Source organism: Rhineura floridana, chromosome 8, assembly GCF_030035675.1.
Source record: "Rhineura floridana isolate rRhiFlo1 chromosome 8, rRhiFlo1.hap2, whole genome shotgun sequence".
In the NCBI taxonomy this organism is placed as follows: Eukaryota; Metazoa; Chordata; class Lepidosauria; order Squamata; family Rhineuridae; genus Rhineura; species Rhineura floridana.
Genome location: NC_084487.1, coordinates 55,576,240 through 55,595,068, shown reverse-complemented (window position 1 = coordinate 55,595,068; position 18,829 = coordinate 55,576,240). Strand labels below are relative to the sequence as shown.

Sequence of the window (18,829 nt, the reverse complement as noted above, 5' to 3'; positions counted from 1 at the left end):
GTGGAATCTTTTGGGTCTGACTGCACACCATATTTAGCATTCAGAAGAAATTTCCCTAGGTCAAATTGGACAGTAATCCTAGTGATTTTTTACTTCCCCTGCAGCATCTGAATTGGCTTGGTTCCTTTAAGCTATTGGTTCTGTCAACACCCTCTCTTGCTTGGGATTTATTATATAAAAGGATCCTTGGGGAACTGGCAGATAGATGGTTGTTTGATCCCTCCTAGTTGTATGATTCTATGATCACAGTTGGGTTGTTGCGACTCCTATTAAATAAAAAATTGTTTAAAAAGGAAACAAGTCTCTGGCATGGATTGAGTCACTCTCACTAGCACTGTAGAAAAGCAAGTGATGAGTGGGAGAACAACAACAGGGAAACCCAGTAGGGTGGTCAGATGCCAAAGAGTACCTTGCACCTTTCATAGTTGTATAGAAGAGTGAATTTCAGCAGGTGTAGCTTTTAATCTTACCCAGAGTATAAGTCTCTGATTGAGAGCGTTGCTGAAGGATAGCATTATATTGGTGTTTTAGCTCTAGAAACATGCCTAAATATTAAAACAGAATCTTTATATTATTTTTACATTAAACAGAATAATCCAATTCTGGCAATGGAAGAGTGGGGAAAGCTCTTTCTTCAACTGCATAGCAGGCAAAAAAACAAAAACAAAAAAACCAGAAAGATCTAATGGGCGAGTCAGAGGACCTAAGACTGTGGAGCATGCTTAAAGGAGGCCCTAAAGTTTGCTTACAGCACCACAAGAACATACCTTCCACACCTGGTATAAGTCTGCTGGTTAGTAACAAACCAGCAAACCAGCTCATTGGAACAGCTACATGTAAATCTACAAGCAATTTGGAAAAGTGACCAGTATCATATAGTTTTATCATAGAAATCCAAAATTCCAGGTCTGTAAAAGTAACAAATTACATTGACAAATCTTTCCCTGGCCAGAGATTGCCAAATGGTAATTAAAACCTAATAGCAAGTTGTAGGAATTATTTGAATGGGTTGCCAGTGTAATACAAAGTATGAACAAGTGAGGCAATGATCCTGGAATCATCATTGCAGGTCCAGGGAGAGTGGTGAAACAAACACTTATGAGATGTTTGTAGCTAATTTGTAATTAAAACACCACAGATCTTATATGCATAAAAATGCAATTTTACAAAGCGTTTAAGAGATTCCATAAAAAAATGAGTTGGGTAAGCAGCTTGTGGCTCACATGGGATTGGCTGTGATATGTCATCAAGCCATTTCTCAAAAAATAATAATCAGGGAATGGCTCACCCTTTCTGTTCTGACCCCCACACCTCCAAATTTGATAATCAAGGATCACTTAGAAGCCCCCTAGATTCCTGGCTGTCAAGTTACAGCTTTTTGTTGCCAAAAGAGATCTCTCCTGGTTGTGTGACATATTTGAGGTAAACACACTGCACCTCTGAAACCACTGCAGGGAAAGTGCACTTCTTGCAGAGGATGCTTGAGGTAAGGGTTCCCCCACCAGCTGTTTTCATGAGTACAGCCTGATTCCCCTTTTCAATCTGTTGAGGCTGATTGCTCCATCAGCGTGAATAGTAGCTCCTCCTGGGAGGAAGGGCAGGACATACATTTAATTAATTAATAACTAAATAAATAATAAAGAGGCTGTACCCACAAAAAACAGATGATGGGGGGAAATATGCCCCTTCCTGAAGAATCCGGGCACTGTTACACATGACTTAGAGTGCAATCCTAGCCATGTCTACTGATAAGTAATCCTGTTGAATTCAGTGGGGTTTACTCTCAGGTAAATGGGATTAGGATTGCTGCCTAAATCATATCCTGATTAGACTACTGTGATGCATTCTATGTGGAATTGTCCTTGACGTCTGGAAACTACAGCTGGTGGGAAATGGCAGAGCCAGAATAATTTCTAGTATGGGCTTTTCTGACCATATTTATATCCATCTTATTGAAATTGCATTGGCCCCCGCTTCATTCAGGGCTCAGTTCAAGGTACTTGTTATTATTACTATATTATTTTATAAGGTACTATAAAGTTCTAAACAGTCTGGGAATAGGATATTGAAGGACGATCTGCCTCCTTTGAAATGAACATGGCTATCAACTGTGGCATCTGCAGAAGCCCTGCTTTGCATTCTGGTGCCAAGAAAAGTGCTACTGGCAGGGATGTGAGACACGTCCTTTTCAGTGGTGGCATCCCAATTCTGGAATTCCCTCCCAAAGGAAATTAGATTTTCTCCTTGTTTGCCTATTAGATGGGTGTCCAAGATATTTTTATTCCATCAAGTTGTTCATTTATTTTAATTTTGTCTGAACTTTTTTTATTTTTTTATTTTGTCTTGTTTCAGTGCTCTCTAGTTTCAACTTCAGTGAGATTTTAATTGTTGTAAACTGTCTTAAGGGGTCCTTTTTAGGGCTGAAAGGCTATAAATACATATTGTGATTTTTATGTATTAAAAGTGTTTATAAATATCTTAAATTAAAAAAGCTAGCTGCCTTTAACAACTTTATGTAGTCAGGAGAGAAAATTCATGGGAATTTTACTGGCCGCACTGTGAAATGGTTATTTTGATGGTTTAGAGCAGGGGTGGGCAACTTTTATGGCCTACCAGGTCAGATGGTTGACGAGGGGGGGGGTCTCACCCACCTGTCAAAGTACCTTGCACAGCACTTCTCAAGCATCCAACAGCCAGGTGGGAAAGCAGCTTTGGAGGCTAAAGAAGAACAGAAGAGCTGGAGAAGTTGCATTAATAAGAAATAGCTGCTGCTGTAATAGAGTATAATTCTGCACTTTGAATGATTGTATGCATGGATCTGGTTTGACTTGCAGCCACAATGCATTTCTGAGGAGTGAACTAGAGTATAAAACATTTTCCAGCAATTTCCATTTACCCTCATACTACTTAAGCATTGCCATTTTGAATCTTTATGAAGCATTGCTAAATGAACACATTTCCCAGGATGTTTTACTGTTTTGTGAATTGACACAAGTGAGTTAATTTAACCAGAGTCGTTTTTTCTCACTATTTTTCATTCTGTCATTAGCCCTTTCCATTCTACTCCACTTCCAGACTGCTTTCCTTCTTAGCTTGACAGCTCTCTGGTAATGTCACTCATTATGCTATACAAGGCAAACAGTGTTACAAAAGTTGATTTGTGTAAGATAAATTAGTGACTGATTTTCACACATGAAGACAGTTGCTAGGGCATGTTTCCTTCCATTGCCTTTTTGTACCTCAATTAATATATTCAATTACTTCTTTTCACATTGTCTGGGTTTTTAGAAAATACTCCTTGACTTATGTTCCGGCATGTACTATACTGAGAGAGAAATAACTAGCAGCTTATGCGCTAGGATGCGTGTCCCATTTACACTTCCCTTTTGATTACTATAGTTTATATTGCAGAATTTTTTGACTTCTATATTACAGTTGCAGCTTTATTATACTAGATGTTATAGTAATTTATACTGATACAGTATAAATCTTTACAAACTAAATAAGGAAAGATATCAAAATGATAGAAGGTTATCAGACTTTAGCAAATGGTTTTAAAATTGTAACTCTTATCCTAACTCTTCAACAGAATGAATTACAAAATGCTACTGCACTGCAGGTAAACATTTACCAAAGCAAGATTATATAAAGGGGGTTTGGGATTTTAGTAATATACTGAACCTACTCTACTCTACAAATTATATCTATTTGGGGGAAGATTTTGAATTTTGTTTGTTTAGTTAAGATACTTATTATCAGAATCAAACAGCTAAAATGATCAGTGAGTGTGCCTATAAGGAAATATGTTATCACTTTTTCCTCTTTTTTCTGGACAAGAAGTCGTAACAATTTCTCCTGTTTCATCTATTCCGTTATTTGTAATGCTTTGGTTCTTCTCACAAATTACTGTACGTGAAAATACTTTGGGGAAGGAATGCCCCTTTGTTATAAAGCCTCTAGATGACACAGAACTGCCATTATATAAATGATGAAGCTTCTTCTCCATGTGCCCTATCAGTATTACTTGATCAGTACCCAATCTGTGCTCATTACGCTACCATAATTCTAAAACTTTGGTTTTGGCTTGATTTGCTAGACTTTTATGACTTGTTACACTATGTTTTTGTCTATCCTTCTCATTGTGTGACAAGTCTTGCAGAAGTACGGATGGGAAACATAAATGACAATTTATTTTACATGCACAGTGGTTCAGGGCACCAGATCTCTTCTATGCAACTAGTTTGAAAGAATTTCAACCAAGGAAGCATTTATGAAAGCTACAGGTTTTGCTATTTGTTTGTCAAATCTTAGCAAGCTTTCATATTTGTGCATTTTCACACATCCTGTAAGGTTAATTTCATTAGAGAAAAAGTGTGCTTTTTCACAATGAGTTATAATTTGGCAGATTTATTTATTTTATTTTATTTATTGAATTTCTTAGTCACCCATCTGGCTGGCTATCCAGCCACTCTGGCGATGTACAAAATAGGCATAGCGACGTACAAAATAGGCATAATTAGATGCCGTGCAACACAGAGCAGGCTTTATACCAGATACTCTTACCAACAGAACTTTATTTTATTTTATATAAAATAACCCTAGTCCTTGAAAGCAGCTTATCTATCAGTCTCTCCCTCGCCTCTGCTAAATCCTGCAACCCTCTTCAAAGGGCCAAAGTCAAGAAAAACTGGATGAGAGCTAACAAACTGAAGCTCAATCCAGACAAGACTGAGATGCTGCTGGTGAACGGCTTCCCTGATCGGATGGTGGATATACACCCTGTCCTGGATGGGGTACTACCCCTAAAGGACCGGGTTCGTAGTCTGGGAGTCTTTTTAGATCCTTCCCTGTCACTTGAGGCCCAAGTGGCATCGGTGGCACGGAATGCTTTCTACCAGCTTCGGCTGGTGGCCCAGCTACGTCCCTATCTGAGCAGGGAGGACCTAACATCAGTCGTACATGCTCTGGTAACCTCACGACTGGATTACTGCAATGCGCTCTACGTAGGGCTGCCTTTGAAGTCAGTTCGGAAGCTACAGCTTGTCCAAAATGCGGCGGCCAGATTAATAACGGGGACCAGGCGGTCGGAACACATAACACCTGTTCTGGCTCGCTTGCACTGGCTGCCAATATGCTTCTGGGCTAGATTCAAAGTGTTGGTTCTAACCTATAAAGCCCTATACGGCGCGGGACCACAATACTTGTTGGAACGCCTCTCCCGATATGAACCTGCCCGTATACTACGCTCTACATCGAAGGCCCTCCTCCGAGTTCCGTCTCATAGGGAGGCTTGGAGGGTGGTGACAAGATCTAGGGCCTTCTCAGTGGTGGCCCCCGAATTGTGGAACAGTCTCCCCGAAGAGGTGCGTATGGCGCCGACATTGTTGTCCTTTCGGCGCCAGGTTAAGACCTTCCTCTTTGCTATGGCGTTTTAATATGTAACTTGTTTTAGTTTTAAATTTTGTTGTAATTGTTTCTGATTTCTTGTTTTTACATATGTTTATGCTGTATTTTATTATGAGATTTTGAGATGTTTTTGTATTTTTATATTTTGTTGTACACCGCCCAGAAAGCTAATGCTAGTCGGGTGGTATAAAAATCTAATAAAATAAATAAATAAAATAAATAAAAAATAGTCATCCAGGGTCTCGGGGGTTTAGATCCCATACTTTTTTGTGAGCAGATCCCAATGTCTCCAGCATCCTTTGAGCCAATCATCATGAATGGGGAGTGTGTTAGCCACTGAGAAGTGGCTTCTAACATGCTTCCTTGTCATTTCCTGCTGATTGGAGCCAATCAGAGTGAAAGGAGGTGAGTCAACCTCTAAGAAGACTCTTCTCAGTAGCTAATACTCTCCCCTACCATGGTTATTGACTCCTAGGGATGTCGTTGTGGGAGAAGGCATTAATAAGGATCTCATTCTCAACCCAGCAGGAAAGAAAAAGATGGGAGGGGGCATGGCTGTGACTATTATGAAGGGACCCTTCACTCCTGGATTTGCCACTACACTACTGATCCAAATTCTATGTTCCTATGAAAGCAGACTTGTGAGAGGGGTGGTATGCTGCACATGTACTGATCAGAATATATAAAGACAATGCATAGAAACCAGTTTGTATCAGAATCAGGAGCTAAAATGGATTGCCAAAATCTCCATATTTTTAGCTTGTTTTGACATTGTGAATTAACATTATAATTTGGATGATGTAGATATTCACAGATTAATTCAAAATTAAAACAGTCCAGACCTTTGTCTAATTTAGATGAGTTTGGTAAATGCTTCCTAGGTATGAGAAATTACTTAGATTGACTGCCCCCTATTTTGGATTATCTCTTACTTTCAGCAGACAAATCCTGAAGGCATTTCTTGCAGGAAACTAATGCTCCATGGAATTGGAACCATGCTCAACAATTCACCTTAGTTTTGAAGGGTTGATCTGCCTACCTGAGATATTGTGCAAGACCTATCTAACATAAACTTACCACATGGAAGACTCCTGCTGCTTTAACAGGCCTAAATCCTTTGATGGGCACACAGTGATCTGCATGACCATTACAAAAGCAGCTCCCTTTTACAATAAAATCATAGACTGCGTAGTAGGTTAATTGTGGAGGTTTTGCATTCAGGTCATTGCTATGGCAAGGGCAGGATTGTTGCTTAAGCAGCTGCACTCGAAGGTTAGTGATCTTCAACTGCGCCTGAGCCTCAGGGCTGTAAGGGTCATCAGCAGAATTAGGTGGTGACAGAACTCGGTATATAACCTGGAAATAATATACAAGGCAGAGTAAGAGATTAAGAAAGTGAGATGCCAACAGGAGTCTTAAGAAATGTTCACAGAAATCTATTGGCATAATTATCAAACACAACTACAGCAAGCTCTGGATAGTTTCCTGGAGTTTAATTTACTGAAAAGCCTATGACTTCTGGAATTCGCTTGGCAAGGTGAAGATTTTAGAACCTGATTGCCCCTGAGGAAAGGCTGCTAGTGCTGTTGTAAAAACACCTATGAATAAACAAGTAGTAAGCTGTGTAATAAGACTCCAACTGTGTGCTGTTCTATCTTTGAGGCTGTGGAGGAGTATAATTCTATCACAAAGTGAACATTTCATTAGTTATGACTTTACTGTACAATATTGACAGGTTGCCTTTTATTATTATTTTTTTCTTTGGGTGGATCATGAAACCATAGGGCTGTAGATCAGTAAAAAGATAAAACAGTTATTCATTTTACTGTTCTACTAAACAGGACGATGTAGATAAGTCTCAAGGTAAAAAATGCGGTGTTTAATTATTTAAAACATGTTCAACTATACTCGGGCTGCATATACACCATACATTCAAAGCTCATTATTCCCCCCCCCAAAGCATCCCAAGAACTGTAGTTTGTTAAGGGTGCTGGGAATGGTTGCTCTCTGAGGGATGAACTACAGTTCCTAGGATTCGTAGGAGAAAATAATATGCTTCAAATGTATGGTATGTACACAGGCCTAGTTCATTTGACATCAGGTAACTGATACCCCAGTGAAGGTGGAGCCAGTGAAGTTCCACCGATATGTCACATGAAACTGGATATGCATGTGCTCTGTATTAACTTAAACAAATCTTACTTTTGAAGCCTGGAAATATTTAATTGTGGGGCCAGAGCCAGATCATTTTGCTATATTTGTTACCAATTGCATTTTGGGGTTTTCACCTGTCTCTTCAACCTTGGCACACATCAGGGGGATGTTGTTGTCAGGAACATACATATTCTACAATTGTGGCATCATCTCTGATGATATTGTTAATATGCTGTGGCAATATCATTTCTCCCCTTTGTGGGACAACCAAAGCGTTTGGTTTTGTGTATATATAATAGTAGTTGCTGACAAGACCAGTTTGAACCACAGTGGGCTGTGACATCATCCCACCTTCAAAAGAACTATGGCTTACAAAAGTGATGGCTTTATGGATCCTCTGCTCATGATATCCTGCAAGCCTGATGCAGTGCTGAGTTTTCCTTTCTACCGTATGGACTAGGTAGCTATATCTTCACACTTTTAAAAGGGCAGAGTTCTAATTTCAGTTTGTCATCTACAAGAAATTAGAGTATTAACTTCATAGATTGTAATTGTATGTATGCTTTTTATATGTTTAAAAACGCTGTGTTTTCCTAAACAAATCTTGCTTTTGTTTAACAGCTGTTTTGCTAACTCATACATTATTCTCAGGCACCAGAGCCTTCGCTGATTGCTAGGATACATAACCCCTCCTATAATGCAGAGGACAGATAGCAAGTTTGAAAGCTGCCTAAGTGTAACAACAAAAGTGCACAGACTTGTGTCATCTAATTCTTGAGCGCTTGAGTTTACCCATGGGGATGGGTGGGTACATGCTAAAAATAATAGTGGCAGCTACTAGAAATGGGTCTAAGGTGAAATCTGGCTGGCATAATATCACTCATGAATATTAAAATGTCATTCCAAAGCAATTCTGAAATTGACAAACACAGAGGTAATGCAGGAAAGAGAAAAGGATTTCTTCCTTAGATAAGCATGGCTCCAGGCAAGCTTGAGTCTAACATCTTTATTTTGGCAAAAGTACTAAGCAAGTACTTTAATAAAGAGTACTTTAAGCAAGGATTAAATAAGGATTTTCTTATTTTCATTATGCATAGCCAACATATTTGGGGCAGGAGAGCCCTGATATATCATTTATATCCTCTTTTAAAAGTAAGAGATGTGAAAATGTCAAAAACCCTTCCTCTTATTAAGGATGATGAATTGTTTACTTGGGTGTTTGATTCCACCACCTCACTTTTGTATCTTCTGGCTGTCACTGATTTGTGGTATTGATTCCAGGATCATCATGTCTAATCCACTGTACTTTTTAGCAGGCTTCTGTCCTGGCAAAGATCTGGCTCCCTTCCAGAACTGCCAGACTTCACTTAGAGATTGGGGCCAGTCAGGGTGGGGAGGAGTTATAAGAGAGCAGGAAAGGATTTAGAGCATTTACATTTCTGAACTGAATGGAAGCAGTGTGCTTTGTGAACCTTGTCAGCATTCCAAATGTGGCAGCAGCCAATGTGGTAGAGACAACCACAATTGGATGTCTCAGTGCCTCTGAGCAGAGCATTAGAAAATGTCTATGGCTTTTACAAGTGCAGAATAAAACATTGTCTTTGCATATGTAAGAGTGTGGTACTTGGTCCACCAAGCATTCATCTGTAGGTATATGAAGTTAGAAACCTATTCATTGTCAGTATCATAACCTCCTTTTAAAGAGCCATTAAAATTAGAGCCGGGGGAAAGTTAGGTTGGGAAAGGCAATGAGAGGACAAAGCTCATGAGTTGTGTTTACCATGAGTAAAAGTATTGAGCCTTTGATGGAAGATCTAAATAATTAGTAAAACTTCAAATGGATTTAGTTTCCCTTTCTATAACACACCAAACCTTTTATACTTGTACAGGAAAAAGGCTGTGTCAGGCAGGTATGAACACAAACTCAAGGAAATCCCAGCGCCACAACTTGTGTACATCCGTACGCTTTCTATTTATTCAGATATGTGCTGTATAGTCCTGACTACAATGACTTTTTAGCAGTTTGTGAACATGAGATACCTTCAGATATGAAAGAAAAAAGTTTGAATGGCATCCAAATTCTAGACATTCATTTCCTTTTTGTGGGGGTGATGGAAAATGCAGGCTGAAAACTTTTCAATAAAAACTAGCACATTAACTTCCTTTGATTAAAGATAAACTAGAATAGTATCCTAGATTTCTTTGATCAAAATTTCAAGGAAGACAATGTTCAGAAATGAAATAATGCATACTGAATATGCCAATAACTTTTTAAATGTTGTAGACTGTCTGAAGATTCTAAATGAAGCTCATGAGTTAATGCTTAACACAAACACTGTGAAATGGCATTTACTACCTTGTGTTGTGCTGCTTAGTTTTTAAAAGATTAAAATAATTTGCAGTATTTGTTTGGTGGAACTGTTGACAAGTAATGAACTGAGATTTTGAAACTGTTGGGTTTTAAATAATATTTAAGAGAAAAACCTTATTTATAATTATTTTATGTGTTTAGTCTTTTAGGTCTTGTCACCCACCCAGAGTATGGGTGGGATAGGATAAGTTATACAGAGTAAATCACTGTATATTTATTTATAACTAAAGGCCTAGGGCCATCAGTGATTCTCCTGAGCATTTGAACAGCACTAAACATCTGTATTTGTTGGTTTATTTTGTATGTTAATTATACAGACACAAGAGTGGCTGTATACCGTAGCCAGTGTGGATTTTTCGCATTCTGCAATTTTAAATTGAAAATACCCCCCATGCCATTCTGATGCTTCCCATAAGCTCATTTCAAAACAAAACCTTACAAAACCTATAGTCCTGAACTCAGAAACACTTGCTTAACAACCCTCTAAATTTTCATGGCCATACACAAAACAGTCAGAGAGAATCGAGAGTTCAAAGTGTAAACAGAGAGAGAAAAAATTCAGATCCCTTTTGGACTGTTTTCTGTCAGACTTCTCATAATTTGTTGAAATTAATTAAAACTCAGCTGTGTTCACTGAAATCCTATTACTTTGCCACAAACTCTGACCTTCATCTTCTGCAGTTTAAAAGTTAAAAAAATACCTGGCTAATTTTTAATTAATTTAAGAAATTTTGCATTGAACTGAATGATAACGTCGAGCATGCTCAGTAAGAACCAACTGTCAGTGTTCTCAAAACCAGACTCACAGCTGCTTGGCTTGACTAATCAGGGGGCCACACCCACACCAGACCTTTATATCACTTGAGACAGTCATGGATTCCCCCAAAGAATCCTGAGAAGTGTAGTTTGTGAAGGGTGCTGAGAGGAGACTCCTGTTCCCAGGGCCGGCCCCAGGCATGCTGGGGCCCTTGGGCATCAGCCTGCCCTGGGCCCCTCCGCTCCCTTCCGCGATCCATGGAAGCAGCCGCAGGAAGGATCGCAGGACAGCAGCTTTTGAGCCACCCACCATCCCCCCACTTAATCTACTTTTCTCTCTGTTTTTTGCAGCTGCAAGCACAGGTTTGCTATCAATCAAGATGGCGGCCAAGGTTCCCTAAGGGACTGAAGCCTCTGCCACCATCTCGGTTGATGGCAGCAATGCACACATGTAATACGCATGCGTGCCATCAACCAAGATGGCGGCAGAGGCTTCAGCCCCTTAGGGAAACCTCGGCTGCCATCTTGATTGATGGCAAACTGCAAAAAACAGCAGAGAGAAAGGTAGGTGAACTGGGGGAATGGCGGGCAGCTCGGAAGCTCCTGTCCTGCTTCCGCAGATCACTGAAAGGGAGCAGAGGGGCCCCTGTAGCTCCAGGGGCCCTCGGGCCAGTGCCCCACCTGGCGCCCTTTAGAACCAGCCCTGCCTATTCCACTGACAAAGCTCCAGTGGCCAGCATGGTTTAACAGTCAGCCACTCTAACTAAAGTTCTGTGAGGGGAACAGGACATCTCCTAGCAACTCTCAGCACCCTTCACTAACTACACTTCCCAGGATTCTTTGAGAGAAGCCATGACTGTCTAAAGTGAAATAAAGGCCTGGTGTGGATGTGGCCAGGGACAGCTTTGGTTTAAATTTGGGTGGCAGGCTTCACAATGTTTTCCTTTTGGAAAGAAAAGGGGCTTCCCCTCTCTCTCCTCCTCCCTGCCCCTCCCCCAGGTCAGTTTAACCTCTCCTAAACATGATTGCACAGAAATAAATCCCATTGAACTCAAAAAATATGCAAATGGTCAGACCCACCCTCCCTTCTCCCTCCTATAATAAAAATGTATTAAAAAGTAATTCTAACAGATTCAGACTGGGATAAGGTCTCTACTTAAAAGGCTTGTTGAAAGAGGAAGGTCTTCAATAGGTGCCAAAAAAATAACAGAGATAGTGTTAAGTAGAGGGAATTCCAAAGGGTAGGTGCTACTACACTAAAGATCTGCTTCCTATGTTGTGCGGAACGGATGTCCTGGTAAGATAGTATCTGCAGGAGGCCCTCACCTGCACAGTGCAGTGATCGACTGGGTATATAAGGGGTAAGATGGTCTTTCAGGTATCCTGGTCCCAAGCTGTATAGGGCTGTTTACACCAAAACCAGAACCTTGAACTTAGCCTGGTAGCTAATAGGTAGCCAGTGAAATTCATTCAGCAGTGGGGTGACATGTTGGCAATACCTTGCCCCAGTGAGCAGTCTCGTTGTCACATTTTGCACCAGCTGCAGCTTCCGGACCAATGTTAAGGGCAGCCCCACATACAGCACATTACAGTAATCCACCCTGGAGGTTACCAATGCATGGACAACAGTGGTCAGGCTATTATGGACCGGAAACGGTCACAGCTGTCTTACCAGCCGAAGCTGGTAAAAGGCACTCCTAGCCACTGAGGTCATCTGGGCCTCTAGTGACAAAGATGGATCTGGTAGCACTCCCAGACTATGGACCTGTTCTTTCAGAGGGAGTATGACCCCATCCAAAGTAGGCAACTGACCAATTATCTAAACTCAGGAACCACCATCCCGCAGCGCCTCCGTCTTGCTAGGATTCAGACTCAGTTTACTGCCTCTCATCCAGCCCACCACTGAGTCCAGGCACTGGTCCAGGACTTGCACAGCCTCTCCACATTCAGATGTTACAGAGAAATAGGGCTGGGTATCATTAGTGTACTGCTGACACCTCGCCCCAAATCTCCTGATGACCACTCCCAAGGGTTTCATATAGATGTTAAACAGCATTGGGAACAAGACAGTACCCTGCGGCATCCCATGGCACAACTTCCAGGGAGCTGAAAGACAAATGCTATTCTCTGAAAATGACCCTGGAGGTAGGACCAGAACTACTGTAAAACAGTGCCTCCGATACCCATCTTGCCAAGTTGGTTCAGAAGGATACCATGGTCAATAGTATCAAAAGCTGCCAAGAGATCAAGTAAGAATGACAGGGTCGCACTTTCCCTGTCCTCCCAATAAAGGTCATCCATCAGGGCGACCAAGGGCGACTCAGTCCCATAAACAGGCCTGAACCCAGATTGGAATGGGTCAGGATAATCTGTTTCATCCACAGAGCTTCAATCAGAGTGGCTGACTGTTAAATCACTCTGGCCATTGGAGCTCTGTCAGGAGAATATGAATCTCCTAACAACTCTCAGCCCCCTTCACAAACTACATCTCCCAGGATTCTTTGGGGAAAGCCATGTCTGTCTCAAGTAAAATCAAAGTCTGGTGTGGGTGTGGCCCCCTGATTAGCTAAGTCAAGCAGCTGTGAGTCTGGCTTTTAGAACACTGACAGTTGGTTCTTACTGAGCATGCCTGGGCTTATCAAGTTTTCTAAGGTTTTGATTTGAAATGAGTTTATGGGAAGCAGCAGTATGGCATGGAGGATATTTTCAATTTAACATTGCTGAATGTGAAAAATCCATGGTGGCTATCGTATGCAGCCACTCTCGTGGCTGTATAATTTAGTTTTATTTTGACAATTTATGTTACCCTCCATGGGGATTGATCTGGGCATGGGGCCTCTCTTTTCAGTGTTTATGGTACTGAACCTTATAGGCAGTGGGGAAGAATTAGGAGCTTGTCCCATAATACAGAAAATAGTTATGGCAATGTTTTTCCCAGTAAGATGAGTATGAGAGCTTGACCTTTTTAAATCTAGAAAATTCAGAATGAAGTAAACAAGCAAAACAAAGCAGCTGGTATCTTATATTTTATACATAGTCCATGGACTCTAAAATGTCTACAGTTATGTTCATATACCTCTTAACTGTTCTTGCAATGGTTTTTGAGGACAGTACGGTACAACTGATTAATGAGTTAGGAATGTCCTGGTCAGGAAGTGGGAACAAAACAAAGACCCACAACAAAAACAAAGTCCTTTTGGTTCAAGGTTTGGAAACCAATTATCTAGCATAGCAACACATTTTTGTTTGCATTCCCACTAGGGCATCCATCTCTTCTAAATCTGACTATTGCTCTTGTGCATACGTCCATTTATTTTTACTTCATATTAAAACTGACCATGGTCTAGTATGCTGCTCTATTCTTATTTCCCTTCTGGTTTCCTGGGCTTTGTTTCAATGTTCTACATGTATAGGGAACATAGTTTACTTCTGACCTCAGCTGTAACTTTGAATAGTCCAGCAGAAATTGGCAAAAAAGTTTTCAGTGTACACACTTTAAAGACCACCTACAAAGCCATAAACATGCCTCTTTTTTAGCACCCAACCCTACCCATTAATTGCACAATTTTCCTATAGAAAGTACCCACAGTAGTGACAAGCTTTTAACCTTTATTATTCTTAAATGAAAAGGTCAAGAAGGAGATTTTATTGGGCCAGCCTTGTTTATAGTGGGATCTAAAAGTTAAAAGCAATCACTCCCCCAGTAACTGTTATGGAAATCTGCAGCTGACGATTGCATTGATTTGTAGAAATTGTAATTGGGGAGGGGGTAAAACATGTGTGCCCAAGGGGAGAATTTCCATAATGTAAAAGCTCCAGTAGTGGCTGCTGCTTTCAACTTTTATCCAAGAAACTGAACTGGGAACAATTAAAATATATTATATGTATTAAGAACCAGCCTGGTGAAATGCTTTAAAATGAAATATACATCTTATTTTAAGGGGTAAATGTGGAACCTGTCCAAACCATACAGTTCTGCTTCAGAGTTGTTCTGCCCCTATACCTCTGTGCATAAACAACAGTCCTAGAATCATATATATCTACTCACACTTTGTTATGTCTTGATGCAGTGAATTATTCAAATTTTCTCTGTGCCCTCGTGTCTACAGTGGCAGAAACGTGCTTCTCCCCCACCACCCAGTAACCTAGGAAATCCTACAACATTCTGTTCATCAAGCCAGCAGCCTTTTGCCAAGGCGCTTGTAGTCAAGACATCTTTTCAACTTGGCAAGCAATTATGGTGAGTGAGCACATGTAGAGTGCCATTCTCACAACATTGAGCAAAATGGAACCAACTCTTACACTTCTGGCATAGCAGAAATGCTTCCAGGATAGACAGCATGACTTCTGGGCTTGTTGAAGCAGAAACGCATCTTATTCTAGAAAATCAGCAATGCCAGCATAATATGGGCTCTTCTTCGAGATCTGTTTGCCATCCAGCTAGATGAAGTTGACAACGTTGTACCATATAAATTTCCTAGACAGGGGAACCACCCTACATTAGAAATTCCAGCTAGATCTGTAATCTGCCTTGACTTTTATCAGGCTTAAACAGAACTAGTCTCAGCCCTGGAACTTTGGTTCAGTGCTAGGTCTCAACTCTCAACAGAGCACATGCAGAACATATTTTCGTTACCACTAAATTGCCACAATGAGTTTGCAGTTTCTAAGGAGAAATGAGGTGGTTTCCTCATTGATATTGTGCTTTTCTGTACCTACTTTTAATTCTTGACTCCCCTTATCAGTGTTCCTATATATTAGTGGTTCTTAACCTTTTCTGGGTTCCTTTAAGAATCTGATAAAAGCAGGACTTCCCGGAAGGAATGCTGGCTGGTCGTTGTCTCTGAGGGAGCTCTGCCTCAGAGGAAGCTGTTTTCAGTTAAAAACCAGTCAAGAGGAATCTTTGACTGCCGTAAATGTTCTCTAAGATAAAAGAGAACCGAAGAGATTATCCATGAAACTTCGTTGAGCTGTAGATGGCTGGATTTGATCAGGAATCCCCTGAGATAAGAAGGCTTATCTTGCAGCAGAAGACGGAGTCCGGATTTCCAACAAGCTGTGCTGAAAATAAGCGAGACTTTTTTTGTTTCTCTTTCAAAAAACGTTTTTAACGAGCGAGCCTCCTTCTGTCTAAATCTTATCATTTGACTTAAATTACTACCGTAAAAGAGACTTGTTTACGATCCAGCAATTCAGAAATCTGGGTGAGTCACACTTTTTTTCTTTTATATAAAGTTAAGGAAGAAGGGAGCAATTCAAAGAACTTGTTTTATTTTTTTATGACAAAAAGCTGGCTTAAATTTGGAATTACAAAGATTACAACGGATAAGAGGCAACTTATTAGATAAGATGATTTGATTATTTGAAGGAAATATATCTGAGACTTTTTTTTGGATTTTTTTTTTTTGAACGAATCTGCTGTTCATGTATGTTACTAATTGCTGGATGCTGAGAACTGGATTTGTTTTACATTCCTGAACGTGCTGGAGATAAGAACCGTGCTGGTTAGATCATATTAACAGGCCTGGAATATTAACTCTTTTGTTGTTGGGGGAAAAAAAGAAACAGTTTGCCTCTAAGTTTGGGAACATTGACTAATAATAGAAAAAATTTTTTTTTAAGAATGACATCCAGGAAAGCAGCCAAAGTTTTAGAGCGAAGAAGTTCAACTGATACACAGGAAGGGATAGACATGTTCCAGAAAATTATGGAGGGGATTAATGATCTTAAACAAGAGATGAAACAAGAGATGAAACAGGACAGACAAGAATTTAAAAATGAATTTCGCAATATGAAAAAGGATTTTAAAGATTTACAACACATCAAAACAGAAGTGGATCAGATTAAAGATACAATTGGGCAACTAACACAGGATGCAAAAAATGCTAAAGACAAGGTGCAAACCTTAGAGAATAGAACAGACATTTTAAGTGTGGAATTGGAAAAAAATTTGGACTACATTGCTGTCATGGAACTTAGAGATAAAGAACATTGCTTGAGATTCCGTGCAATTCCTGAGGAAACAGGTGAAGATATCAGAGAGAAAATTGTTAATGCCTTGGTAAAATCCTTGGACTGGGATGAAGATCGGATGGAATTTGAAATAGATAAAGTTTATAGAATTAATTCCAGATACGCAACAATGAAAAAAATCCCAAGAGATGTGCTTGTTTATTTTCTAAAAAAGAGGACCAGAGATATGGTTTTACAACATCATTTTAACAATGTCTTCAAAATTGACGGTAAAGAAATATTGGTGATGAAGGAAATTCCTATTAGACTTCTACGTAAGAGAAAAGAATACGCTTTCTTCACAGAAAAACTCAAACAATGTAAAATTCGATTTAGATGGGATGTTCCAGAGGGAGTGATTTTTACATTTAGACAACAGAAGTATCGATTGAATACTGTTCAAAAAGCAAGGGATTTCTTGAGAAAAGCTTCAAAAGACATGGAAGAAGACAAACTCAAAGACATGGATTTAATTCCTGGGAAACAAAGTCAACAGAAACAGGTAGAGGAAGAAAAGGATGATGATGAATTAAAGGGAGCAACAGGTACAGACTTTTCCAAAATACATGCTTAAAAATGGATTACAAATATCTAACTTGGAATATAAATGGAGCTAATACGTCACAAAAGAGAAAGAAAGTATTTCATTATTTGAAAAAACTGAAATTGGATATAATTTGTCTACAAGAAACTCATATTAAGAAGAAAGATTCGAAATATTTGATCTGTAAAAATTTGGGTGAAGAATTTATCTCGGCAGGATCCAAAAAAAAAATGGTGTTGTTCTTTATATTAACTCACAATTGTCTCCTAAATTGATATTATTGGATGATAGTGGTAGATTTGTGGGAGTTGAAATCACTATACAGGGTACAAAAATTTTGATAGTGGGCATTTATGCCCCCAATGAAGATAAAACAAGGTTTTATACAGGACTTATGGAAAAATTATCAGAGTTTGCATATGATCATTGGTGTGTCATGGGTGATTGGAATGGGGTAATTTCACCAAAAATGGATAGACTTTCTGAGAAAAATATTAAAGAGACACAGGGCAAATTGCCAAAGATCTGTTTCGAATTGATGGAAAATTTAGAATTGGTGGATGCTTGGAGATATATAAATGACAATGCAAAGGAATTTACTTACTTTTCAGAAAGACATAAAACATTTTCGAGGATTGACATGATTTGGATGTCTAAAAATTTAGTGAAAGACATTTCCAAGATGGATGTATTACCAAAAACTTTTTCGGATCATAACCCTGTGATATTGACTTTAAAAAAAAAAAAATCTTGGATTTAGATGGAGACTAAATGAATCTTTATTACAGAATGATAAAGTAGTGCAAGAATGTAAGAAGAAATTAAAAGAGTTTTTTGAATATAATTTATACAAAGGAACAGATGAAAATATTGTTTGGGATACAAGTAAAGCATTTATGAGGGGATATTTTATTAAATGTAATTCTGAATTAAAAAAGAAGAAACAACAGAAAATGCAATTAATTTTGGAAGAAATAAAACAGAAAGAGGAAGAATTGAAAAAGAATCCAACTAAAGTTTTCATTATAAATCAAATTAAAATGTTACAGAAACAAGTGTCAATGTTGACAGTTAGAGAAATTGAAAGGAAATTAAATTTTGCTAAACAAAGGACTTTTGAATTTGCAAATAAACCGGGGAAATGGTTAGCATATAAATTAAGAAAAGAACGACAAAAAAACTCATTTTAAAGATACAAGAAGGAGACGAGATGTTGACAGACAATGTAAAAATCCAAAAAGTTTTTCATCAATATTATTCAATGTTGTATAAATGTCAGGAAATTCCTTCTGAAAAAATAGAAGAGTATATATCTAAACAGAATTTGCCTAAAATCACAGATTTTCAGGGACAAGCTATTAATGGTCCTATTACGTTAAGAGAAATATCTGATGCAATAAGTAAAATTAAACTAGGAAAGGCACCAGGACCGGATGGATTATCGGCAGCGTATTACAAATGTTTGGAGGAGGAACCCTTGTTACCTTTACAATGTACAATGAATTTAATTTTGCAAGAGGGGAAGATACTGGATAGTTGGAAAAATGCTAATATAACATTAATACCGAAAGAGGAGCAGGACCTAA

At 39.2% G+C, this 18,829-nt stretch overlaps 1 protein-coding gene across 4 annotated transcripts in view; it reads right to left on the bottom strand.

Moving 5' to 3' along the window:
• The window catches only part of NTN4 (netrin 4), a 74,351-nt gene that overhangs the window by 28,964 nt on the left and 26,558 nt on the right, over positions 1-18,829 (bottom strand). For all 4 annotated transcript variants that reach the window (XM_061639532.1, XM_061639533.1, XM_061639535.1 and 1 more), the window contains exon 3: positions 6,484-6,762. In XM_061639532.1, the coding sequence (XP_061495516.1) occupies positions 6,484-6,762 (279 nt within the window). The remainder of the gene's footprint in view (positions 1-6,483; positions 6,763-18,829) is intronic.